The 27,360-nt window shown below is 43.7% G+C and overlaps 1 protein-coding gene across 3 annotated transcripts in view; it reads right to left on the bottom strand.

Annotated features, from left to right (window-relative positions):
- Positions 1-1,899: 1,899 nt before the first annotated feature.
- CPQ (carboxypeptidase Q) overlaps positions 1,900-27,360 on the bottom strand; it is a 192,050-nt gene continuing 166,589 nt past the window's right edge. For 2 of the 3 annotated variants that reach the window (XM_035546181.2, XM_035546180.2), the window contains exons 9-12: positions 9,455-9,539; positions 9,105-9,303; positions 4,093-4,137; positions 1,900-3,716 (exon numbers count right to left, since the gene is read on the bottom strand). In XM_035546181.2, coding sequence (XP_035402074.1) covers positions 9,190-9,303; positions 9,455-9,539 — 199 coding nt within the window. In that variant the 3' untranslated portion in view covers positions 1,900-3,716; positions 4,093-4,137; positions 9,105-9,189. The remainder of the gene's footprint in view (positions 3,717-4,092; positions 4,138-9,104; positions 9,304-9,454; positions 9,540-27,360) is intronic. The other variant, XM_050708853.1, reaches the window with a different exon arrangement.

Below are 27,360 nucleotides of genomic sequence, written 5' to 3'. Positions count from 1 at the left end.
GTAAAACTAGGATTTAATGAACTACAAATTTAAAATTAAATTTAATGAATTACCTGTTCTTGTAAAACGTGGTCTGCATAAAGAAGTAGACACCAGTTACTGCCCCTTCTCCCTTCTGAAAAATGACAGAGCAGATCTGACAGAGCTCATGGAAAAGAGGATGTTTATCCAAGCTCTTATTCCATCATGAGTTCATGTGCTGTAAAATTTAGTTTCATTCCAAAATTCACTATCCTCTTATTCTTCATTTAAGGAATAAGACTGAGACCTTGATGCTATATAGTACTGTGATAACTTCTGCAAGTGTTTCCAAAAGCACAGAAGAGCTGAAGTTTTCTGGAGATCAGATGATTTTTCCCCATCACCACCGACTTTAACAAAATGTAGGACTTGGCCAGGGCAGTACGTACATATTGCAAGCTCTGCTGTTTCCATTAACCACAACCCAAGGTCTCTGCAGAAAGAACTGTGCTCTGGTTTGTTTGACTTTCTAACTCTGGGCCCCCTGAAGAATCAAATATCATAGCTTAAAACCTGTTAAAATATATCTTGGTTTCAGAGCTTAAAAGTTGGTAATCCGTAACTCAGCATCTGAAAACACACTTATTAGCAGAAAGGAGGGATCCCTAAAGATGGCATATGAATGATGAAAGGTATTTTATTTATGTGGGTCAGATCAGTTCACAGTCTCTCAAATATCAATGTTCTTGACTTTGTGTGCAGGTCAGAGCTCTTTGCTTCTTCACCCCCTCAGAGAAACCTGATGCCTTCCTAAGACTGCTACAGATCATTAAAAAGGTGATTTCCCAGAAGCCTGTTATACCAACACACAGCAAAAGTGTCACAGCACGTTCTGACACACGACTGTCTACTGCCCTATGCTGTCTTCTTGATGAGCAAACTCCTTCCAAGTTGTCATACTGCAGTAATGGGGTTGGAGGGTCAGGCAGACATAGATGCTTTTTAAACTTCAGCAGTAGGTTGGTGTAACACGTTTCTCTGGGAGAGAGCACCTTCTTTAAGGGTGGGACCAAAACAACAATAACAACAAAAAACACAAAGAACAAAGAGGAGGGGTCTTCCCCATCAAGGCTGGAGGAGTTATTGCAAGTGCATGAAGCAGCCCTTGGAGTTTTCCTTGGCAGGTCATTTATTAAACCTTTCCACCTCTATTGCAATGTTCAAGAACCCAAACCTAAAGTGGTCCTGGGTCTTCTTAGTGGTGGTGTACCTGTGCTAACTAGGAAATCAGTTTGCAAGATGTCATGCGAAAAACTGACCTTACCTCCACCATCACAGGTCTGTGTGTGTACCTACGGCGTTTTGGGATCAGTTGCAGAAGGAGGGCTGGAAATTTGTCATTGGATGTAGTTGCACTTTGTAAGTGGCTGGCGCTGTGGTTATCTGTTGTATTACTGATACCAGTCCTGGATGTGTAGTTCAGTGATTTCCAGTTCATTATGTATCATTAATAAATTAACACACCACTCCAACCTTGATTTGGTTTGAACTGTATGAACCAATCAGGTTTTGCAATAATGTTTAGCCACCAAGAAGAGCAATGAGCTGAATTCTGTCCAACCCTCCTCAATTTGTCTGGAAAACACTGAGAAATGAGAGCTTCCCATGAGGAACAGCACCACTTCTTCCCTCCAGTGCTAATCCTCCCTCCATGCACCATCGTATGCCCCCCTAAAAGCAGCATGCCCGGATTTCACTGCATGAATACGGCTGACCCCCTGCATGGCCAGAATGGGACTCCTCTGGTCTGGGAGCAGTTGGCCGATTCTAGTTACACCAATTACTCGAAGCACTGTTCTGCCAAACTATGACACCTGGAGTACCTTCTTTAATCTTGATTTCTCCATATATATTTATTTTTTTGTCAATTTTCCACTTATTTCCAGTGAAAAGGGCAGAGTGATAGAGGCACACCAGCCCCTTTCTGTGTATTTCCACAGAGATGACAGCATGCCACAGCACGTTCTGAAAGCACCAGCAAAAGTGCTGCTCACAGAGCGACAGCAATTTGTTTGCAGAAGTGGGTTTGAATACAGTTTCTATTGGGAGATGCCAGCAGGGGAGATGCAGGGAAAGTTCTCACTGCACTACCAGCATCCAGCACTGATTGTAAGCTACCTGCAGTCATTCTGCTCAGAAAAAATGACCATTTTTATCATATGCATATTTATGCTCAGCAGTAACAATCTTGCAGAGAAATGGGGAGCAGTTTAGCTCTGATGGCTGATTTTAAGTTTTCCCACTATACCCCATGAAAATACAGTTGGCAGCATATGCTGTCAGAGAGCACATTAGCACTGAATTCATTCAAACCTACCCGCTCGGGCAGGAAAAGGGTTGGAGCTATTCTTACATTATTCATGGCAAGCTTTGGCAACTCATTCAGTGTCAGCATTCACAGCTTCAGCTCTGTGGTGTCTCCATTGTCCCACACATCCCCAGTGCTCAGGCTCAGCATTTCCAATGGCAGTAAATACGTTACAGGTTTCCGGTGCCATTATGCAAAGGAAGGCAGGAAAGCATTAAGACAGCCTGTATGCCAAAAGGATGAAGAAGACATCTCCTCCATCTCTTTCTTTGGCTGGTGACTCTGCACCTTTTTTTTTTTTTTCCAGAACACAGCTCATCCTTTTGGCAGGATCAGCCACGTTCAAACTCCTTCTCCACTTCCTTCATTCCCTTTTGTACCATTAAGCAGTTGCCCTTGAACTTCTCTTGGCCAGGCAGGAACATGCAAGGAAAAGACAGGGGCGGTGTGAGGAATGGCAAAAAGCAGACCCAGCAGTAGCAAACAGAGGTGTGTGAATCCCCGTTACAAATATACATTTTGTCAACTCATTGCTGACTCATCCCAGTTCAGCTTTCCCACATACAATTCATAGTTTTCATTCTTTCTGTTGGCATATGTATGGTAATTGAAAGCTCTTCAGCTTTCAATGTTATTCATGCTATTATATCAATTCACCACCAGTAACTTGTTGAAGCTGGAAGTTCTTAAAATTGTATTAATTTAGGAATGTCCTTCCTGAGCTGGTGTGGGATTTCCAATAGCAGCTGAATTCCTTTGAGAATAAGGTTCAGGTTGACTTTTGCAGAAAGCACATGCTTGCAGGCAGCCTGGAGGTTCAGTTTGGGATGATACCTTCCTCCTCTCTAGGTGAAAGGTATATCCTTGGCTGCTTCCTGCTTCTGAGGCTGAATTCATCTTTGGGAGAGCTTTGTGAAAGCAATCTTCTCACTTTTCCTTTAATATCTCCTAGTCCTGAGTGATGGAGAAATATCCACACAAAATTGGATGGTTAACATTTCCAAAAGCTCCAAAATGGCTGTAAAGGACAGGTCCCCAGCATGGTGTTGGACTCCAGAGTCACTTTTTAGATGATTCTGAGAACGTTTCCTTTTGTATCACACAGCTTTCCTCCAAAGCACGTGATTGAACTGAACTTCAATAGCTTTGTCTGGGTCCCTTTTCACAAGTTTTGCTTCCACCATGCTTGAGATGAAATAAAACTGCTGAGGCTCCTTTAAAGTTACAAAATGTGCAGTCTGAGATTGTTGCCCTGGGGTTTGGTGTAGAAAGACAAATGGAAAATATAATTTTGCTTAAGTCCCTGCTGTCCTTTGTTTGAGCATTTGACTCTAATCCTCCTTAGTCGAAAGAAGTTTATTATTTGTTTAATGCTCCTTTTGAGTCTCTGAAAATAACAGACAGAGGAGAAATAGGATGATTAATAGTTGCTCATGAAAATCATAAAGTAAATTGTCAGCTCCTTTCCATCAGCTCTGCACTCAGGCCAGCCACATGGGGAGGCCACAGGGACAGGGACGCCTCAAAGCCAGGATGTAGGAGCACACGCCAAGCCTCCCACCAAAGCCCGGAGCTGCAGAGCTGGGGACAACTTCTGCTCTGAGACCTATGCCCCAGCTCAGCCCTAATTCAGTTTCAAGCCTCATTGCCATGGAGAGGAGACCAGCACTGCCTGCTCTTGGAAGGACCAAGGCACAAGGCCAACAGTTCCCAGACAGAGGCCTCCAGGACCATCGGATGTGGAGATCATTTTTTTTACCTACCACTGACTCCTCCCAAGTTTGTTCAGAGGGTGTCTTAGATCTCCACTGCAAAATAATAAGAAAATAAAAGAATTAGTGGCCTCTGAAGGCAAGTGAAAACACTGTCTTCTTAAAACAACATCTTCTCTATGGCCACCAATTTACCGGCAAGTGGAATCCAATTTTATATTTAGTGAGTGTCCCAGAGGGAAAAGCAAGATCTAATAGACTTCTTCCATTCCTAACTGCTCTAATGCTGTTCCCCTTCTCCACATACACTTGAGGAGCAAATTCAATTAAAACGTGCTTGCCAATTTATGAAATCATTAACATGTTAATGATTTAGCAGTTTTACAGAAGTGAAAAAGGAAAAAGGAAATAGCTTAGCAAATCCATCTGTACCATTGTGATGAGGATCTACGGAGGGCTGCTGGCACTGGGCTGCAATTAGAAACCCCAGACCAGAGCTGCCTCCAGCTCTGCCCCTGGCCTGGGGTAGAACAGTGCCTTCCACCACCAAAACTAAAGCCAAGCAGTGCTAGGATAGCAGCGAGGTCACCAGGCAGGTGTAAATTGAGGACAGAAAAACACTGGATAGTTTTTATCAGCATAATTACATTATATATCAGCATTAACAGCATTTTTAGCAGCCACAATTGACCTCAGGCATACCTACATGAGCTGCAATCACAGGGATTCCTCCAAAACCTGAGGGATTTCTCACTTGCCCAAAATACTCAATGTCCCAGTGAGTGAAGCACCAACTATGCCCTGATTTGGAAGAGAATGACTGTATTTTTTCTGTGTTAACATGTTGTGAAGTTTGCACTTGAACACCAGTGGAGGCAGTTGTCTTTCCAGAGGTGAGCTCTCATTTCAAAACATGGCAGATCTGGGAGCTGTGGGAGCATGCTGCTTCCTTTTTTCCTGACAGGAAATACTAACACTGTTGCCAAACCTCAAATATAAAGTGGCATTTATGCCTTATGCAAGGAAGGTTTAGGAGAGCAGAGCTGGGAACAGCACTAGGTGATGATCGCCTTGTACTTGGGCAATGGGAGCAAGCAGAGCGAGGATCTGCCTGGTCTGTCACAGCTGGCGCGTCTCTTTCTTTGCAAGACAAAAAAGAAAAGACAAAGAGATGTTCCCATCAAAAGTGAAAATATAAAGAGCAATAGGATGGTTGTAGTGGCTAAGCCCTAAGAACTTCTTGCATGATGTTGATGTTCATAGCAGTAGGATGAGGCACCCTTTCAGAAGCATCCATCAGCCCCAAACTTGGGTTACTCAGTGTTTGCCCAATACCCACACTTTCAGGCCTCTTTATTTGGAAGAGCTGTGAGGGAAAGCCTAAGGGACTTGGCAGAGCTCAGCTGCTCTGTGTTTCTTCCCAGGTGCCCTGAGCATGTCTGGGTTTTCCCTAGACTTGTACCAAAGCACACTTGTCCGAGTCTTGATGCTTCATACCAGGGGCTTCTTGTGAACACACTGGTCAGTCTGGTGGGTACCAAATGAACATCAACCTGACTGAATTTTTCTTGCTTAGGACTTTCTATGAAAATGTCTGCATATTTCAGATTGCTCAGTTAGCATAAATTAATGGCAGCTGATGGATTAACCAAAAGGCACATTTAGAGTACAGGAGGCCAAAATCAGCTAAATAAGCAAGACTGCAACACTAAAGCATAACTACCCTGTTAGGATCCATTATATTCCATCAGGTTTGAAAAACAAAACAAAACAAAAACAACAAAACAACACACACCCTCCCTGCACCATTTGTAAGCTTTGTAAAATTGCCTAATTAGAGTGTATTTTACAAGGATTTTTGGAAACTGCATCAATTTGCTAGCCAGATTATAGTGACAGAGCACGACCATCGCTTCTCTCTGAAGTGTGCCAGACCCCACAGCTGGATCCAGGCTGCACAGTTCATCTTGGGAAGATGCAGCACCAGCAAAACAGATCATAGACGAAGGTTCCTGGGAAGCTGAGGATGTCTGAGGATGTCTCTTTCTTTTAGATATGAATGGACAGAAAGATGATTTGTTTCAGCCCACCCAATCACTTGGTTATTGTTAGAAACTACTGCTGAGGCTGGCACTGATTGTCTGTAAACATACAGAGAGGGGCACAGGCCTTGCCCCTAAGGGTGCACATTTGCTGCTTTAAAGAGAAGCTGAATTTTGAGCCCAAGAGACTGAAAACATATTTGAGCTGCTTGGAGAATTTAGGGAGGAAGCCAGGGTTTGGATTGCTCCTTTGCAGAGAGCAAAGTGCAGAAGAAGACTGGCCTGGCTGAACAGAGAGCAGTGGCTAGAGCTCAGGAAGAAAAAGAGGGTTTATGGCCTTTGGAAGAAGTGGCAGGCCACTCAGGAGGACTACAAAGTTATCATGAGGCTGTGCAGGGAGAAAACTAGGAGGGCCAAAGCCCAATTTGAGCTCAATCTGGCTACTGCTGTTAAACTCAGTAAAAAACGTTTTTATAAGTACATAAACAAGAAAAGGAGGACTAAGCAGAATCTCCATCCTTTATTGGATGTGGGGGGAAACACAGTGACAAGAGACGTGGAAAAGGCTGAGGTACTTAATGCCTTCTTTGCCTCAGTCCTTAGCAGCAAGACCAGTTGTTCTATGGATTCTCAGTCCCCTGAGCTAGTAGGTAGGGACAGGGAGCAGGATGAAGCCCTCATCATCCACAAGGAAACGGTTAGCATCCTGCTAAACCATGCAGATGTAAACAAGTCTATGGGGCCAGATGGGATCCACCCGAGGGTACTGAGGGAGCTGGTGGAAGTGCTCACCAAGCTGCTTTCCATCATTTATCAGCAGTCCTGGCTATCAGGGGAGGTCCCAGTCAACTGGCAGCTAGCAAACGTGACGCCCATCTACAGGGAAGGCCAGAAGGAGGATCCGGGAAAATACAGGCCTGTCAGTCTGCCCTTGGTGGTGGGGAAGCTCCTGGAGCAGACTATCTTGAGTGCCATCACACAGCACTAACAGGGCAACCAGGCGATCAGGCCCAGTCAGCATGGGTCTATCAAAGGCAGGTCCTGCTTGACAAACCTGATCTCCTTCTACAGCAATGTGACACGCTCAGTGGACAAGGGAAAGGCGGTGGATATGGTTTGGCTAGATTTCACTAAGGCTTTTGTTACCGATTCCTACAGCATTCTCCTGGAGAAACTGGCTGCTCGTGGCTTGGATGGGTGTATGCCTCATTGGGTTAAAAACTGGCTGGGTGGCCAGGCCCAAAGAGTCGTGGTGAGTGGAGTTAAATCCAGCTGGAGGCCGGTCACTCGTGGTGCCCCCAGAGCTCAGTACTAGGGCCAGTTCTCTTCAATATCCTTATCAATGATCTGGATGAGGGGATCGAGTGCACCCTCAGTAAATTTGCAGACAACACCAAGTGAGGAGTGAGTGTTGATCTGCCCGAGGGTAGGAAGGCTCTGCAGAGGGATCTGGACAGGTTGGATCAATGGGCCAAAACCAGCTGTATGAAGTTCAACAAGGCCAAGTGCCGGATCCTACACCTGGGGTGCAACAACCCCATGCAACACTACAGGCTGGGGGAGAGTGGCTGGAAACCTGCCTGGCGGAAAGGGGCCTCAGGGTATTGGTTGATAGTCAGCTGAATGTGAGCCAGCAGTGTGCCCAGGTGGCCAAGAAGGCTAGATGGACTAGATGGTTGGACTAGATTATCTTAGAGGTCTTTTCCAACCTGGATGACTCTATGATTCTATGATTCTAAGTGCTCACCTGCTGAGAAGAGGGACAGCTCTGGGACAGCACACCTGGCTGGCTGCCCTGTAGAAGCTGTCTATCCTTCCAGAAACCTTTTGTGACTGTGGGTTTCTCCTCAAAAGGAATCAGGCAGGAAGGGACCATGATCTGGGACTTCTTTTCATAGCCACGTGGAAACCTGAGCTGGGCAAGGAAGCCATCCAGGGATCATATGTGCCCCTACCTACTGGGTAGATACAGCTGAAAAGAGAAACTCAATATCATTAAAAGGACTGGGGCAGAGCAGGGGTCTCGTCCCACCAGCAGAACATCACCTCCTTCCCCTCGCTGTACTGACATTGTTTTTTAATTATGTAGTCCTTCAGCTGTGAATATTCATAAACTAGAAATAGAAATGCCTGCCCGCCTCTGGGATTAATTCTTCACCATGCATCTATGGAGGGCGCGAAACACAGGTGCAATACTTCCTGGATGCGATGAAGGCTGAGGGATGGCTTAATGCTTTTTTCTTTTTTTTTTTTTTTTTCCTAGCTTAAATTACAAATGAAAATGTAGAGGTTATTTTGGTTGGGAAAATGCTCATTCTTCAAATGACAGTGAGCTGACTGTGGGTCTAGAAAGATTTTCTAAGCTTTGTGAATGAGTAATGAGGACAGAAAGAAAGATAGACAGAAGGCGTACTTTAAAAGAAAGACTTTTTTTGCCAGTGAAATGCATGTGACAAGTGCAAGTAAAAACACCTGAAGGTGAGATTGCTCCCTATGAAAAATTTTATATCAAAAGCAAATATAGGTCATTCCACTGGAAGAGGAGAGTGAACACATTAGTCATAGAAGTCCTTTGTGAAATAATTGGCTTTACTGCTTTCTGCTTTACTCCAGGTAAAATCTTTTATGTGGACTGAGGAGCGACCTGGGCTCAGGCAGACACGTTAACCCGTGTCTCTTCAGCTTAAAAAGTAGATTCTCCCATTGGATCTGCCCTCCTGTCCCAGCACAACCTGCTCTTTCCCTTGAAGCCCATGCTAGCTGTCAGACGTCAGGACTACCGGCATAACTCACCAGGCCATAGTCTCCTGCCTGCAACTCATTCAGTAGCACACAAGGGGCTAGCATTCATGTCCAGAGAGAGAAAAGAGAGTTTGAGCGACGTGAAGGTGTAGGTGCTGCTCAGTCCTGCAGTTCATAAGCTGAACTGGGTAAATTTGCAGACTTTTGCTGAGAAAGATTGAAGGGGATGCAAAGCAACTACGGTGTCATCTACTGCAGAAACCTCATGCATGACTTTACCTTAATTTAAATGACATCCATGTGAGGAACGGTGCTGTCTTTGATTTACTGAGGTGGGCAAACATAAAAAAGCTCCTCAGAGCTTTCAGTAATGCTCTGCTTCATGTGGATGCTGTCCCTGGGCTGAGGAATGTCTCACAAGGGAAGCCGCAGGAGATGTGGTGTGCAGTGTTGCGTGGTGCAGGCCACACGTTGACCTCTGCAGATAAAAGAAAATATGGAGCAGCTGCTCATTCAGGAAGAGTTATTCCTCTGCAGAGGACCAGGTGGGGACCCAGGGGGTGTGCAGTGGGATAACAGAGGAGGGGGGCCCTGCTGGCGTAGGCCAGGAGGAGCTGTGGTTTCCATACCATCCTCTGACATCTCAGGCCTCTCCTGACTCCAGGTGCTGGTCTCTCACCCTTCAGGTTCTCAGAACACCAGATGTGGTTGGAGCTGAAAAAAAAAAAAAGTTAAAATAAAGTTGTCTTTTGCATGTCTTTGCCACTGCTGATGTAGAGCACAGCACTGCTAATGTTCATCTTTCGCCGCATTGCCAGTTCACATCGGCATGCCACATTTTTCTTTCTGAGCTGTGTGACTCCATGCTGCCTTCCCAGAGCTTGTGCTGATTTCCTGGTCTTATCCTACTGCGCAGACCTCTGATTTAGACCCATCCTTGCTTGCTTAATGTTGGCAGCCCTAAAAGGCTGGCCCAGGTTTTTGAGCAACACATTCATTCTCATGCACGCACTGCACTGAACTTTCCAAGCCATCCCTTTAAAAACTCGCCCTGCAGAGCAAGGACAAGTGGCCAGAGATGAGGAAACCTTCAATCCTCTGTTTCCTCCTCCCGCTCCCCTTTATGTCAATATCAGAAGGGAAATGGGCCAAAGCTTGAAGCTTTTAATGTGAATGAGGCACTTTGATATTGCTGGCGAGGGAGCCGATCGGACAAGCTTTGCTATTCTTAATTCTGGAAAACAACGGAGCAGTATGGTATCACACCCTGCCTCAGGCAAGGCCAGCTCTGATCAAGCAGGAAACCAAATGTTGATGTTTCAGAGATTTCTTAGCTCTGAGGTACTCTAACACACTGAAATGGTTGTGCCACAGAAATGGGATTCAATGCGCTCGCTATTTTCTCACACTGCTTGAACACCCACGAGGGGTTCCCATGAATGCCTGCCTGCAAGCAGGCAGGGGGTTGCTGATGCCATAATTATCTTGAAATGGCTGCATTGCTTTTTTTATTGGATTAGCATTAAAAGCCCAAATATGAGCTTTCTGTGGGATGCTTCTGTGTAATTAGATGCTAGAAGACATGTAAATGTATATCTGCCGGGGCAGGAGCTAACTCAATCCGTCATTTATAAGCAAGCAACAGGGTCACTTTGTTGTCCCGGGATTGCACAGTGTCACCAAGCGAGCCCTAAGCTGGGTCTTGGGGCCGCCAGTGAGCACAGGTCCATTTAGGGTCACTTATGACAGGGGCTGAACAAAGGATAAATATGCATCTGACAAAAGCCATGCTTGAAAATATGTTTATTGTGTCAGATTTCATGAGCAGTAGCTATTTCTCCATTCGAGCTGAATGATAGCATTCAGCTTGCACACTTACTCATCCTGACAGCTAACAAGATAAACATGTCAGCGTGTGATTTGCCAAATATTTTCCCGTGTAATTCAGGCAGGAGTTGCCAAAGGAGCTGGCTTTTGGCAGGGGATCGCTGCACTCCAGCATACACACACGCAGCATGCATGGCAAGCAAAACATGCACCACCAAATCCACTAGGGATGTTTTCCTGGTGCAATTCTACTCTGCCCACCATGGCACTCTCCTGACCCGTTATAAAGCTCCAGAAATCCTGATTTTGCTGCACAGGATAATTGCACAGGGAAGATCTGCTGTTCCTGCAGGTTTAGCAGGTGCCAGGAGCTGGACAATGTTCATTAGACCTTGGCAGCAGAGGCTTCAAAGGGCAGCGCTGGCAAGTCCCGAATTGGCTTTGCCTTTCACTGCAGGGCAGTTCTTCCCGGAGACTGAGCTGGCGACCTTTATCAGAGCGAGTTTTATTTACAGATTGGGAAATGGCAGAATGTCCTTTAAGATGAAAGAAATCAAAACACAAGAGAAAAGAAAGATTTTGCAGGAGCAAAAGCTCTGACAGGAGATCTGTTTGGAGAAGTCTGTATAAACAGAACTGTTGGGCTGATATCTCATATTTTAGCCACAGCTCTTTGGAGCCTTTAGCTTGACAATGAAGGGACTTTTAGGCTTTGGACTCCCCAGTGCATCTGTCTTTTAATAATAATGCAGCTATTTCCTCACACACTTTCAGCTGACTACAGTGCACTTGTCCCATCTGCTTGGTTTTGTGTTCCCTCTCTGCTCTGTTACCAGCAGGTAACACTCACCGCCTCAGTATTTTTTACCTTGAAGATGCTCAGAAGTGTTTTGCAGACTCCTGGCCTCTTCCAGGTGTCTATTCCCACCTATGAATGAAGACTGATTTCTCCATTGCTAATAAGGGCCTTTGTGTGAAGAACAGAAACATCTCACAGCACAAGGCATGCCAGGGAGCCAACCAGGACCTTGACAGCCTGGCTCATTGCCCCAAATCCCCTTTGCAACCCAAACTGTGCCCTAGGTCTCAAACCTGGAAGCTGGGCGCTGCAATGCTGCAGTTCCCAGTGAAACCCAGGGGAAGAGCCCACTGCTCTCCCCAGCCAGTGTTGGGGATGCTCAGGAGAGCAGGCTCCCCTCCTCCGCATCCCTCAGGATGTCAGCACGAGGCTAGTGGCAAAGGCTGAGAGGGCTCCAGAAAAGCCCAGGAAAAAGTGTGATATAAGGAGACCTCTTTCTTTACCTGGCTGTGCTAGAGCAAGAGGTTTTCCTCTCCTGAGCTGCCTCCGATAGACAGCACTGGGCTGGTGGGAAAGCCCCTGACTTTCCCTTTCATGCCATACCCTCACAGCAACTCGCTACGTTTTAAGCTGAATCTACTGCACCAAAACTTTTACTTAAAGATATTTAAGTAGCAGCACACAACTCTGTGTTATACCAAGGGTAACAAGGGTAAACTATGATTCACTTAAAGCTCAACTCTTCTCAAGATGCAAATCTCCTATAAGTGCTGCTGCTGGTCAACAACGGATTCACCTTTCAGGCACCCCACAGACATGGAGCCATCCATACTAATCACGTAACAGTGAAGGTTCCTGCCATCCTATAAACATGAAATAAAGATACTTTGCATTTCTACAAGTTCTACATGACTTGAGCCTGATAACTCAACTGGGAGGTGTCCCCCATTAAGGCAGACAGGAATTCAGGTCAACCAGTTGCCCGTGGCCACACAGGAGAGAATGGAGCAGAGGTGAACAGGGGATTCCTGGCCACCAGGCTGAGCTCTCCACCTATGTCTCCCTCCACCTCCAATGGACCATCCATACTGAGAAAATATCAGATATCTGGGTGCTAAAGTGCTGGGTGAAATAAGAATGTGGGCAGTCCATAAGGATCTCCTATTTCCCAGTGTTAGTTAGTTTGTTTTTGCTTAGCTTGCTTCTGAAATACTTCGTCAGCACTTTAGTGGAAGGCACTTTTCAAAAGAGCTCACCCTCCGCAGCACTTGTGACAGTCCTAAAAAGAAACACTGCTCTGATTCCTTGCTTGTACGGCTTCCCTCCAACCCATGCTGTGTCCCACCCAACAGCTCAAGTTCTCACCACCCTACCCCAAAGCCACATCCCCACCCTGACCCGTCTTTGCTGTGGCTGCACAGTAAGAATGCCCCTGCAGTGTCCCAGAGGCCAAACCCAACACATTGTCTTCACCGTGCTCTTGAGGGTATCGTGACAGAGTGTGCCCTTTTGGCTTTCCCTTTGCAGACTGCCTGCAGGAAACATGCTCCCTCCACTACCACACGGAGGCCCAGGTGATGCTCCCTCCACAGAAGTGATGTGTGAGCTACTACATTGTGGTCACAGCTACAAATCAGAAGATGCTGGAATTGGCTAGCTCTGCAAGGCTGCCCACCATCTTCTGGTTTTGACTGATTTGCCAGAAGACAGCATATGAAAAGACTGCAGCAACAGCTAGGTTTGCTCATGGACCATTCTTCTGGCTGTACTGGCATCTCTGACTCTTATTTCTCCATCCTGGCCTCACCTCCCTACTTCTTGGACCAACTTAAAGACTGATAAACCACAGTGATGTGCATGTGTGCAGTCCCATGCAACAAGAAAAATGTTGTCTTATCTCAAAATAAGGTACTGGTTAGCCTGGTCTTCAGTCCGTATTTGAAATCTAGTTCAGAACATGTGGTTTCATCTCCAAACACCACATTTGCTCCTCTCTGTTGGACAGAATGGCCTCTATGGGTAGCAGTACTTTTTTGGATAGTGGACGTACCCTTGCTCTACGGGTCTCCTTTTCCAGCCCTCCTGTTTCTGACCACTGGTGGTCATGATGGGGAGAGAGAGGTTTCTCCCATCTCCTCCCGGGTCTTGGCTAGAGCAGAGTGAAGACTAAAGCCTTAAGCATTGTCTTTGTCCATAAGACCTTCAGGTTGTGCTTCTGCTGCATCCAGTTGAAACCAAAGCTCCGAGGGATGACTGAGCCCCTCAGGCCCTGTCTTGGACCAGCCATAAGGCCAACCTCAGCAGAAAACTGTCACAAGTCCAGGAACTCAAACGACGGAAACACATTGGAATATAGGCAAAGGCAACAGACTTCTCTGTAGGCTCTATGGTGTGTTTTTAGATGTGGATCTTGGATTTGGAGGCAGGTTTGGGGCTTGCTGATGCCTGGAAGGGTCAGCATGGGCACATCACATCCTCACTTGGGTATGGTCTGGCTGAGGCCTTTAGGAACAATCCCCCTTCATGAATTTCTTCTGCTCCAGTATTTCTTTACAAGGCACCCACATCTCAGAGCAGCTGAAGGCTCTGCCTCTGCTGGTGGTGGTGGGACCAGCCTTTTAGGGACAGAGAGGTTGTGCCCGGTTCCTCTGCAGAGGATGGGAAGGCAGCTTGTGTCCCTTCCCTGTCTTCCATAGGATAAATCAACACTCTGGCTTTTCCTTTGATCCACTGGTATTTCTGAAGGAATTTACACAGCCTTTAATGTGGGCTGTTAAACAGCAAAGGGTTATAAACGGAGGCCACACTTTACCAGAAATCAATAAGTTGCAATGGAAATACTCTGTGCTGTGTGCAAAGGGTCCAGACCGCCAGAAAAAACAGCCTTGAATTATTTTGTGCCAGCATGGGCTTGGTCCAAGCTGGGGGTAGAGACATTCAGCTCCAGAACAGTGCAGAGGGCTGCTTGATCAGAGAGGGACCCTCAGGGAGAGAAGGGAGGGAAAGAAGAGGAGAGGCTGTATTTTGGGACCCGGTATTTCAACTGGTCATCATAGATGATGAACTGGATATTGGGCAAAGGTAATAGGAATAGCCTGAAGTTTGTGACTGCTCCAGCTCTGAAGAATCAGCAATATGCTCAGACTCCACGCGGCTGGGAGAGGCAGGCAGAGATGCAGCTGGTAATTACAGACTGCAAACAGGCAGCACGAGATGACAAACAGGGAAAAGTTTAGCCTATCATGTAGCAACTCAAATCACAGCTCTAAATATGACTGAAATCCAGCTTAAAATGCAGAGATTTGCTGCAACTCTAAGTCCACCTGTGTTTAATCTGTTGTATTATATTTATAATTTCACCATAGCATAATTTAATGCTAGGCTGTGTTTTGGTATTTCAAAATACTGTCAAAAGGTTGAGCTGAATAAAGGAAAAAAAAAAAAAAACAGATAGTGGACAATTTCAAAGAAACATAACATCCGAAAAGAAAACACCACAAACCAATATATATATATAAAAGAATTTTGAAAATGAATTTGTAAGTTTTCTCCTGAACTCATTAGAATAGATAATATCTGAGGAGTCTTACCTTTGAACTATCCCTTCTATATCCTCACTGTTTGAAAAGTTGGTGAGAGGGGAATAAGACCTCAGAATCTCATAGCCCAGAGACCTACTCTGCCACTTGCAAAGGAGAAGAAAGATGGGGAGAAAAAATGAAGGAATAAAAACCATTTAAGTCTCAAATCTGGAAATACCTAAGTGATTATTTGTCATGATTCTCTTTCCTTCCCAAACTTCAGAAGGAAATGAATTCTTTCCATAAATGTCACTCCTTCTTTGGGGAAAAAAGATGATTCATGCAGAAAATTTCCGCCAGGTCCGGTTGTAACATCTTTGCTATTTTAAGTGGCATGTAATCAAACCACATTCTTATATCCATTTATAGATATTTATGTCATACAAAGAATGCAGCCTTGAACTCAGCCATTCACATACAAGAATATGAGTTGATATCAGGTTAATTTATTTTACATCATCTTGTAGGAATATTTCATTAACAGAGATGATTAAAAAAGTAGTGTCTTGACAAATAAAAAGGAAATCGGTTGTGGAGATCCTGCTGAAATTACATACTGAAAATGTTTCATATGGATGTAAAGTAATACAGCCCAGGAAGAGAAGATGATGAAGCTCTACAATGCATGAAAATGGAGCTATTTTGCAGGAAAGGCATTCCACAGCAATTTCTCTTTATAGGCATGTACTGTGCAAGCCAGGAAGTACACACTGTGAAGCTTGCACTGCAATTTTTTTTCCACCCATCATTCCCCAAACAGTGTTCAAATCAATGGCATTTCAGATTTCTAATCAGTATTCTTTGTGCAACTACTTAGAAACAAAGCAAACAAACAAACAAAAGCAACAACAACAAAACGTTAAAAAAAATAATCATAAAAACTAACAAAACAACCACCACCACCAAAACTGTTAGTGGATGTTTTAATGTATGTTTAATTATAGAGTTGCAGTTTTAAATCCCAGGGCCTGATGCTAAGGTTGGACTGTGCTCCCATTGAAGTTAACGAAATGTTTGTCTAAGTAAAAAAAACCAGGGAGGCTAGAAGCAAATTGGAAACTTAGCTGAGATCGTATCTGGCTATTCACAGGTATGGCCAATAGTATATGCAATCTGTATAAGGGCTTGCCTTATACAGCAAGTACACAAAACACAGGTCCAGTATGATCATTTGAGTTTAAAAGTTTTTCTCTTGCTTACACAACTTCAGTGCCGCTAGGACTGGATTTTCTGTATGGCATTTACATGCACATACACAGACTTACTGTGCTAGAGATCTCTAAGTTTTAATGGTGACTCATAGGTATCTAAATTAATTATTGCTTATCATAATAATTAGGACCTGCAGGCCTACTCTAATTTTGAATGAAGGTGTGGGAAGGAGATGAAAGTTTATTGTTTCAAATTATTTTATTTTTCAGTGCATTATGGTAGGAGAGATTTGAAAAGACAGGAAGACTGGGTCAATTCAGCTGAGGTTTTTATTACACTCCCTAATGCGATTAATATGTCAGTGCTGTGAAAAACAAACGACAACAACAAATGCTGTCAGAAATTCCTGGAACAAAGTTATTGTCTGTAACATGGTCCTAGCTGATCAGTGCATGCATAGAATCATAGAAGCACAGAACCACATAATGGTTTGGGTTGGAAGGGACCTTAAAGCCCACCCAGTTCCACCCCCTGCCATGGGCAAGGACATCTCCCACCACACCAGGTTGCCCAAAGCCCCATCCAGCCTGGCCTTGAGCACCTCCAGGGATGGGGCATTCTGTGGGCAAACTGTGCCAGTGCCTCATCACCCTTACAGTGAAGAATCTATTTCTTATATGTAATCTAAATCTCCCCTCTTTCAGTTTAAAGCCATTCCCCCTTGTCCTATCCCAACACTCCTTGACAAAGAGTCCCTCCCCAGCTTTCCTGTAGGCCCCCTTTAGGCACTGGAAGGCCGCTGTAAGGTCTCCCTGGAGCCTTCTCTTCTCCAGGCTGAACAACCCCAGCTCCCTCAGCCTGTCTGCATAGGAGAGGCGCTCCAGCCCCTTGGTCATCTTCATGGCCTCCTCAGGACTCTCTCCAACAGGCTCATGTCCTTGTGCTGGGGGCCCCAGAGCTGAACGCAGGCTCCAGGTGGGGTCTCACAAGAGCAGAGCAGAGGAGGACAATCACCTCCCTCGCCCTGCTGGCCACGCTGCTTTTGGTGCAGCCCAGGACATGGTTGGCTTTCTGGGCTGCAAGCACACATCGCTGGCTCATGTTGAGCTTCTCATCCGCCACCACCCCCAGGTCCTTCTCCTCAGGGCTGCTCTCAACCCATTCTCTGCCCAGCCTGTATTTGTGCTTGGGATTGCCCCGGCCCAGATGCAGGACCTCACACTCGGCCTTGTTGAACCTCAAGAGGCTCACACAGGCCCACCTCTCAGGCCTGCCCAGGTCCCTCTGGATGGCAGCCCTTCCCTCCGGCATGTCAACTGCACCACACAGCTTGGTGTCATGGACAAACTTGCTGAGGGTACACTCAATTTCTCTGTCCACGTCACCAACACTTCCAGAGCATACAAAAAGAAATTTGGAGTTTGCGATGAGAACGTGGGCTCTTGGCAGGTGACTGGATAAAGGCTCACTGCCTCTGTTTTCTCCCAGGAACTTCTATTGCTGTAGAAAACTTCTCTGCAGGTGGAAGAGCTGCCCACTCTCCTTCACCAGCATCCTTCATTTCCCAGATTTGACCTATGCCCAACACAGAGGACACTTCTTGATCTCAGCCCAGCAAAACGAGCAGCCTGGGCTCTCCCCAGCTGGGAATCCTTTCCCAGGGCAGCCATGGGCACTCCTGACAGGGAAATAAACCATCGGCAGTCAAACAAAAGTATCCATTCTGAACTCCAAATCCCAAACACTGGGCCTTAACACACTACAGATCCATTTACTTAATTATAACTAATACTGCTTGTTCCTCCTTTAAAGAATTCAACATTCATTTGGGAGTCACCACCTAGATTCATGTGCATATGTAAAATGTCACATCTTCTAGAGATCACCAATAAGATCTGCCTTTATTTCCAACCACTGCACAGGCCAAAATTTTGCAGCATGTTCAGTTACTTCTCAGATTAATTATTTACTTGAGAATCGTGATTAGGAGCTGATAATGCAATATTTCTTAGATGATCCAGTGAGATGTGGGCCTCCTGCTGTGAAGAACAGAAAAGCTGCGTGAAGGGGTCTGCTCTATTCCTTCTCCAAAGGACTGCAGAAGAAACTGGAAGAAGTCAAATTTCTGTGATTTCTACAGCATCTGCTAGGAGCAAGTAAAATAAAAATAAAAGATCAAGGACTTATTTTTATTAAACACAGCCAATCACCTTGCACTGCAGCCTGGTTTTCACTTGGATGTCCATTATATCTCTGACACAAGAAAAAGTCAAATACAGAAGGCAGAAGGAAAATCCTCTCCTTCTCATCTGTATATGAAAAACAACAACAACAACAACAACAAAAACACAAATGTAGTCTGGTTGCAGCTGAGCTCAGGGATGCTGCTGAAGGCTCTGTGTGGTGCATAGCTTCTTCCTGCTCACATGGGGAGGAATGAAGACCCTGGCTCTATTTATCCCCAAAGCAGGAGTCTGTAGCTTGGGGAATTACATGAACTAGACAAATAAACTCTGTTCTGGCTCTTCTTTTATGCTTCTTTTCACAATGCCTCTCCCTACTACTTTCCTCTTCCAAGAACTTCTCGGTGTATTTTCTACACTGCCTTTTACACATGGAAAAAAGTTTACTAGGCCAATCAAAGCAGCTGCTGCCTACATTCAACTAACTCCTTCCTATATGTGAATAAATAAAAGGGTAGACCTACTCTGATGTTCTTACAAAAGAACTAAAAAAAACGTTTTTTTTTTTTTTTAAATGCATTTAAATTAAACCAACCTGTGCAATTAATAACTTCTAGAATTGCATGGTCTGATTTTTGTCAGGCTTTACCTCCCTCCATATAGGTACCAGTGACTTTAAGTCAGGAATGTGTCTCTAAATATCTTCCTTGTGCATCGAATAAGCTTTATCACAGGACAGAAAACATGATAGTCTTTGCAATATGCATTTGCAAGCAAGCTCTGTATCTTATGTTTAATACACCTGATATAAGAACACTCCACATCTTACAGCATCATCTAACAAACAGAGGGTACTTTTGTACTTTGCTGTATATTTCATTAACATTGAAACTGCTAACATTCCCTTTACCAGTGTTGGAAAGGAAGCAATGCCAAGGAATATCTTTCAGACTACAAACGGGTAGACTAGGATGGTGGCTGTGCCTCACCCACTGGTCTGTCACCGTGCTGACACGGGTTATCTCAGGACTTGTGGAAAGACCCACCGCTGTTCCTACACCTCCATGTGGAGCCAAAGCAGCTGCTCGCCTATTGGGAAAGCAAATCCCATGGCCAGAAGCCAGCAAACTCCTATTCTCCAGCCCTGGTGTGTTACAGCTGTAGCCTGTTTCAGAAACTGCACAGGCGATGGTAGCCCTCACTTGTGGTCCTTCCAAAGGACCAGGAGGCAATGCCAGGGACCGTTTGGGATTGCTTCAGGGCTGGCCAGCCAAAGGCACCATTAACCTACAATTGCTTTTCAAGTAAGTAGAAAATCTTGGGTAAACATGGATTTCAGTTACAAATGGCTGCTTCCAGCCATTCAGCTGGAAGGGTCAGCCGATACCACTAAATGGATACAGTTCGCTCAGATATTGACTTTGGAGATATTAGTGTGATCTTGAACCACTTTCTACAACTCTGTGTAAGGGTAGGCATTACAGTACATTAGTGCAAGATGACTGTGGAGAAGGCCCAGCAACTGAGGTGTTCGAATTTGGCAGTGAGTGGAGCTAGCCTGGCTCTGTGCATTCAAGATCTGCAATTGGCTTTACTAAAATGTCAGCTCTAAATACTCCATAAAATACATTATAGGTTCTCCTCGACAAAACCCAAAATCACAATGATTGTAACTGGCTTTGTGCCTTCACATTTTTTTATCAGGTTTCCCAAGTCTCCTATGTTTTTACACAGAACTAGGTCTATATATAGCAACAACCTAAATTCACTGAGGAACTTACTTTTTCCACCACATCTTCACCATGAAGCCAAGAGAAACAGCAGTTTTATGACTGAGTTTCCTTTGAGAGTATGGGGTTTCTTCAGACTTGAGACTCAGAGGAAAATACAGTACAGAAAGCTGTGCTCAGTGTCCAACTTAGTGGAAGTTCCCTCTGTCTGAGGAGCAACACATGCCAGTCACTGGCTTGCAAGCTGTAACGCTGATCCTTCCTGAGCCCTAGTGCCATGCCAAATCTAAGTGCCAGCATGGAGCACTTGTTTATATTCAAGTCTCAAGGGACAGGCTTTCCTCTGGTTGTTTTCATAGACTCAGAGACTCACAGAATGGTTTGGGTTGGAAGGGACCTTAAAGCCCACCCAGTTCCAACCCCCTGCTATGGGCAGGGACACCTCCCACCACACCAGGTTGCCCAAAGCCCCATCCAGCCTGGCCTTGAGCACCTCCAGGGATGAGGCATCCACAGCTTCTCTGGGCAACTTCTCTGTGTTTTTTATTAATTAATTAATTAATTAATTAATTTATTTTTGTTGTTGTTGTTTCCCCAAAGACACAGTTAGGATTAAAGGGATGTTCGCTGCCTATCACCATCCAAACCCAAAGGAAGCAACATGGAAAAAAAAATGAAAAAAAAAACTCTAAAAATTAAATTTCAAGAGCTTTTCTAGTTGTAATGAGACTTTTCTACATTGCACCAGAACACCACGAAGCTGCATCAGTACATGACAGTTAATACAAGTGCCCAGAAAGCACCACTGGAAGATGGGGATGGAGAGGAGTCTCTTGATGTAAACAGCTTGAACCACAGAGACTGCCTGGGTTTGAGGGTAAATAGGTAGCTGTGTGAACGAAGAAAGAAAAATATTTTAAAGCCTTAAAATATAGCTGGGTTTTGTTTTTGTTGCATTAAAATCTTGTTTGCTTTGAGGTCTTGTTGGGCTTTCGTAGCTAGGTCTAGGGGGTGGGGAGAGGTGGGAAATAAAAGACTTTAAGCGACACAATGAAAAACAGTATACAGCACTCACGGTAGGGTTGGCCTTTGTGCCAGCAACAGTCTTTTCATTTCACACAGCACAAAGGAAGATAGCAGCGAGTTTTCTCAAAACAAAACAAAACTCCATCTATCTCTCTGCAGCCAGTCAAGAAGAGAATGCAACTTTTTGTGAAATGTTGCCAAAATGATACAGCCACTTTGAGGGAATGATTTTCAGTTTCTCGTGAAAGCTCTTGTTTTGCACAAATTAGACTGTTGTAACACTTTGCTTCGCAGAAGTTTTGATCTTTTACCTCAGACACAAGGCACCCAGGATGCAAATGCTTGAATTCTTGCAAGCACCCTAGCTTGCATTATATTACTCCTGTCTTAATGACTTTACGTCGGCTCCCAGGAAAGTCATGTATTGATTCTGAAGTTCTCTTCATTAACTGCCATTAAGAAACTTTCAGAGGACTTGCTACATCATAGCTCTCTGATCTTCTTTCTATTTATTAACCACACTATTCTTTAAAATGCAAATCAGCTGGCTATTTAATTTGAGCTAAATTATGAATCCTTAAAACACGAAAGAGAGATTTGCTGTAAGATACATCATCAGAAAAATTCAGTAGTGAGAAAATGTGCACCTTCCTTTTATCTTCCACAACCATACCTTTCTCCTGCCGCGAAACGTGTCACTTCATCTGTGCAGTATCTTTTGCTTCACCCATGATCAAAAATGTGCAATCATTTTTTTCTTTCTAAAGATTAAAGTGTAAAAACAATCTTTGATGCACTCTTATTCCTGTTGTTTACACTGAAGTATTAGATAGCAACCTACAGTCCTACCTAAAGCCCTTTGGGGGGAAGGGATGCAAGTCTGGACATTTCAGAGTCTCCTCTATAAAGACAGGTGAGCCAGAAATGCCCTTTGGATTTCTCAAGCCTGCTCTGGATGTGTTATTGAGATATTGAATTTTCAGTGACATACTGAAGGCAAATAGCACAGCGATATGACGGCTGAAGAGCACTGCCCCCATGATCCATGCATCAGTTTTCCTTCCACCTGTTATCCTCCTGCTGCTGCTGAAATCCCATGAAGGCAGCTGACCTCAGAGAGCTGGAGAAGCAGCAAAACAGTTGGGCTTTTCTCCCTTTCTTTCTTCAATTAAGAATCACTGCGTGCAATATAAATAAATCATCAACATCTGCAGTCGCACGAACTCCATTTTCTCCTAGATGACCAATCAAAGGGCAGATTTTTTATGCCTGAAGATTCTGCAAGCACATTGACCACCAGTGTTATCCCACTGGTCAGTTACAAGCTCCAAAGAAGTTTGCAGAGAAGATTCATTGCAAAGAAAACTTGCTCAGGGGAAATAGTGGGAAGCCCATCAATTTCAAACTTTAAAGTAAACCTTGACAAAAGACTCAGAACTGACTGCATGAAACATGCAGTGTGAAACATCCTCTGTGAAAGGAAAAAGAAAGATGAAAAGCCCTGCTACAGCAATATTACACACTGCAGTTTCCAACCACAACTTCGTACAAGAGTTCTGGCACCAAGGGTTGTTGTTTCCAATTTCCCTTGAACCAGAATCCTAATAAAAGTGCACCAAGATCAGCTGATTTTCACCTACTTGGGTGATGAACAGTAACGAACCCATCACTTATACACTTCTTCCATCCAGCTGGCTTAGGTCTGCTTAAAGCTGCTTTAAACTTCCAAGCCTGCCATCAGCCAGACCAAGTCTTGGTCCTATAACAACATCTGAGGCAACTGGAGTGTTTCCTGGATTCAAACTTCTAACTTCTTATGTAGTTGCACTAAAAGTAGGCATTTTGGTCTTCAGTTTCCTCTTTATTTTTTCCAGCTCACGGAACAGTTGAGTGCCTCAGGTATGATAGTGCTATGTTACTGTATGTGGGCGCATTACGAATTTCTCATCTTCCCACTTGCACTTCTTGGCATTTTACTTTATACATCGCATTTCCCTAAAGATGTTGAGGTATTTTTCCACACTAAATGCAAGACATAAATACGGTGTTCATTCCTTCTCTTTGTCATATGACATTAAATTGGTTTTGGTGGTCGTTGCTGGCAAACTGATGTGGTTTCTGAAATCTGAAGCCTGACTCCAGTTTAGAGGGGAGCAGCATCTCAGATCCATTGTACGTAATTGCTGGTTCAACTTTATTCCCCAAAACTTTTTGATTACCTGACTGCCTGCAGGAGGAATAAATTCTCCTCATGCTGCTTTGTTTTTTGGCTGTGTGAATTGTGAATATGCGCATTGCTAGTGACACAAATTGAAATTGACTTTTAATGAAAGCATTTGGAAAAAAGTATTTGAGGCCGTGAAGTCGTTTTGAATTTTAGTTTCACCTAAAGTACAAAGAGCAGTTTTATATAACTAAGTTCTGTTGTAATTTCCTTTAGCAAAGTGATGCAGTTAATACCATGTATCAAATCTGGAGCCAGGGGTTGGCAGGTGAAAAAGCAAGTAATTGATGTATTCAGGAGCTTGAAAACAGAGTTATCAGTAAACAGTCTTCTTAAGCCACTGGCATTACTTCAAATTCTCACTTTAATTTATACCCTGAGAAGCCTTCAGTGTCATTAATTGTATCTACTAAGGAAATGGAAAGGAAAGTAAAAGAATTTGTAATAAAACTGAACATAGAGGGAAATCCTCTGACATTTCACTAACTTGTAATACTTTATGAGGGATGACTCCTAATTATTTGTACTGAAGGCTCCGTAACCACCATGAACAGAAGCAGCATACGTGAGTTTTGTGTGGATTTTTGTCCAGAATAATGCAGAAGGGTGGAACCTAACTCTCATTTTTGGAAACAGCCAAACAACCAACACTTCAATTTTGGAATACATTCCCCCTTTACAGGCTCATGGTATTACTACGCATGATGATTTTTGTACTAAACATTTCTATTTTTTCCTCTTGATGCTACTTTCTTGAAGTCTCTGCTCAGGTCTTTGAAGGGAAAGGTCTACAATTTCACATGCAGAGGATCCAATTTTTTAACCAACAGAAAACACTCCACAACTCCAAGGTTTCATCTGTTTTGAGGTCAAAAAAACCCACAAAATTCTGATATGTTTTCCATTCCAAACTATGAATCAGTCGCAGTGAAGTCAGGCCACAATGGTATTTAGATTCTAGCCAAGCTGTTATTGTTTAGTTGCAAAGTTAACTCACCTATGGACCGTAATTACATGATGCCAAAACCTCAGCTGCTTTCAGGTTATGACCAAAGATAAAGGATTCCTCATTTGAACAAACAGTGTTCCATGCTTTTGATAGCATCCAGTCTAGGAAATAGACCATTTTTGGTTTTATTTTTCACAGATTAAATCCACACAGGAGACGTACCTGTAAGGTGTGCCAAGACCACCCAGCAAGATGGTTACAGAGTCAGGATTAGGGCTTGGGAGTTCCTGCTTTATTGTCCTATGTTAAAACCACCAGACTGAGCTGATCCAAAGGAAAAAAAGTGGCCAGAAAGCAGATTTTTACAGCATGGCAGTAAATTTGGAGCTTGTTAGAATGCTGGGGATTAATGGCAACAGAAGGATTTTTGTAGAAATCACAATAATTTTGGGAAAACTGCTTTCCCTGCTACAGTGCAGAACACCCAATACCATCTGTGCACATTTGCAAATATTTTAAAAGAAATTCCTACTGACGTGACCAATGCTTATCTGAAGCTTCTATCTTCATTTCTTCATATTTTTAGTCAGTGTAAATCAAAAGAACTCTGGGAATTCTTTCTACAGTTATTTTAAACTGTGTTGATTTTTTTTTTCTTTTTTTTTTTTTTTCTACAGAGGAATCTAAAATTGATAACTTAAAAAAAAAACAGGTCTTAATTTCATTTTGCTATTTTACAACTAACAGAGATCTCCCAAAGCTCTAGCCGGTCACTATAACATTTCTGCAGATAGTGCAAAACTCCAAAACTTCTGTTTTAAAGGATCATAAACACCGCGCAATAAACAACGTTAGTACATTTGCAACCCCTCTGATGTTTGCCAAATCCTGATGTCTTGTATAATCTCACACCTCAAACAGATTTAGAAGTACTGCAGCAGCAACTCTAAGACTAACCATGGCAGAAACATAGAGCAGTAAGGTTTTCCCCATCCATCACGTCACAGATGAGGATGGGAGGGATAAAGTTTTCATTGACACCTAATAAAGCACACACAGCAAATGTTTACTCAGTTCTTATGCTTTGAAGATACCGTCAAGCACTCCACTGACAGCCATTTCTGTTCCTGCTTGTTTAGACACAGTCCTGAAACGCAGAGATATGGAACATGAAAAGTATTCGACTTCAGTGATTTCACAGTGTGATGACAATGTTATATATTACAAATCCACTGCGAATCCAAGTTTAAAACACATACAAGTGCTGCAGTTTGAACTATAATTCAGGCTATTTGTGAGGGGAAAAAAAAAAAGAGCCTGTGACCCCAAGCTCTTCCTGAACTTCAACCATTTGGAGTGGAAAAAAAAAAAAAAATATATACATATATATATATATATTTTCACCTACACACAGTCACCAAGCTTGAAAACTCTCCTCTCATTTCAGTGCCATGGATGCAACAGACCTCTGCACCCAGGGGCTGAGCGGAGTCTCTGTGGTGATCCCGCATTAGCTGTGTGGAAGGAGCTTGGGGTCAACCAATCTTCAGTCCTCTTTTCTCTACGTGAGGCCTGGGGTGATCGCCCTTACCATGGGATATGGGGCAACCACCCAGGCTGACACAAGTGGCTGAGCTATCAACAGCTGGTTTATTATTTATAACACAAAGACCCGGTGTCGGGCACAGCTGTATCACTCTTTTCTTGCAAAACATTCCCAGCAAATGCCTGTGGTCCTCACCCCATAAATTCAAGCTTCCACAGTACTTATAGCCAGGAATATAGCACACGCAGTGTGTTATCAAACACGTAGGGGATGGAGAAATTTGGAACCACCCAGCCTCCTGCGGAGCAGCCCCTGCTGATACCAACACACACTGCTGGGAGTTTGATCGACAGACAAGTAGATGCAGATTTGCTCTAATTTGTCCTTTGAGTTCAAGTGAATGCTCAGTGTGACACATCTGAAAGGGGATTTTAATCAAAAGCCTAGACTCCTTCTATCAAGTCCAGTCCCTTCTATCAACTTGCCAAATGAATCCTCTCTTTATAATTAGAAATTTATTTCTCTTAATAAACAGTCTCATTTTTACAACGTTGATAGGTTGCTGTTTAATGCATATGGTACTTACACAGAGTTTACTGAAATATTTTATCTTATACGTATGGAAACACTACTCTTTATGAGATGAACAAAGACAGGTTTCAGCAACTTCACATGCCAAGAACTAAGGTCAGCTTTTAAACAAGCTAAAGGTATTTGTACATAAAAATGCATTTTCATCATTTTATGAAGAACTAACAAGACAAAATTTTAAGGTAATTAATTCTACTGCTCATACTTAGCCTTCCAATAAGCTTCCCTTACAGCCAAAAGGACCCCTGCACGGAGGGAGAGTAATATTAAAGCCAGGCTCTGTTCCCAGCAGAGCTATATCCTGTTTACCATGCCAAAAAGGGCATATAGGAATTCACAACTAGTGTGCATTTGCTTCTCAACATTTCATGGTCGAGGTTCAGGCTACATTATAAAGACAAAATAAATACTGTGCAGAGCTCAGCATTGAGAATCACTGCTAAAGAGAAGCATGCACTTCCCTGTAGATATTTATAGCCTCCTCTGCTTCTACGAGGAGCAATTTGGAGGGGTAGAGCAGTCAACACTTTATTTCCATTCAGAAACTATGCAGTGATTTATGCTTGTTAAACTCTGCATGGTTAAATGTCCCATGACTCGCTTTCTAGTAAATCCTTTTATTAAACTCAACTTACTGATGAGCTAAAGCTTGATAATAGGCACAGAAATAACAGCATGGCAATTTTATTTAAAAATGTAGATATTTTGTTATCTGCTTTTAAGCAATCATTAGCCTCTCTACATTGTATATGATACTAAAAGCCTTGATACTTTTCTGTCCTAGTGATAGAAATTTAAAGCAAAATCCAACATGACAACTTGAAGTATAAAAGAACCGGGAAAGTTGTTTTTAAGTACAGGCAATAAGATACAAATTCTCTGCAGCTGTATCACTGACATAATACACCCAGAAAAGGCAGGGGTAGA

Source organism: Cygnus atratus, chromosome 2 (genome assembly GCF_013377495.2).
Source record: "Cygnus atratus isolate AKBS03 ecotype Queensland, Australia chromosome 2, CAtr_DNAZoo_HiC_assembly, whole genome shotgun sequence".
In the NCBI taxonomy this organism is placed as follows: domain Eukaryota; kingdom Metazoa; phylum Chordata; class Aves; order Anseriformes; family Anatidae; genus Cygnus; species Cygnus atratus.
This window is presented reverse-complemented; position numbering and strand designations above follow the sequence as displayed.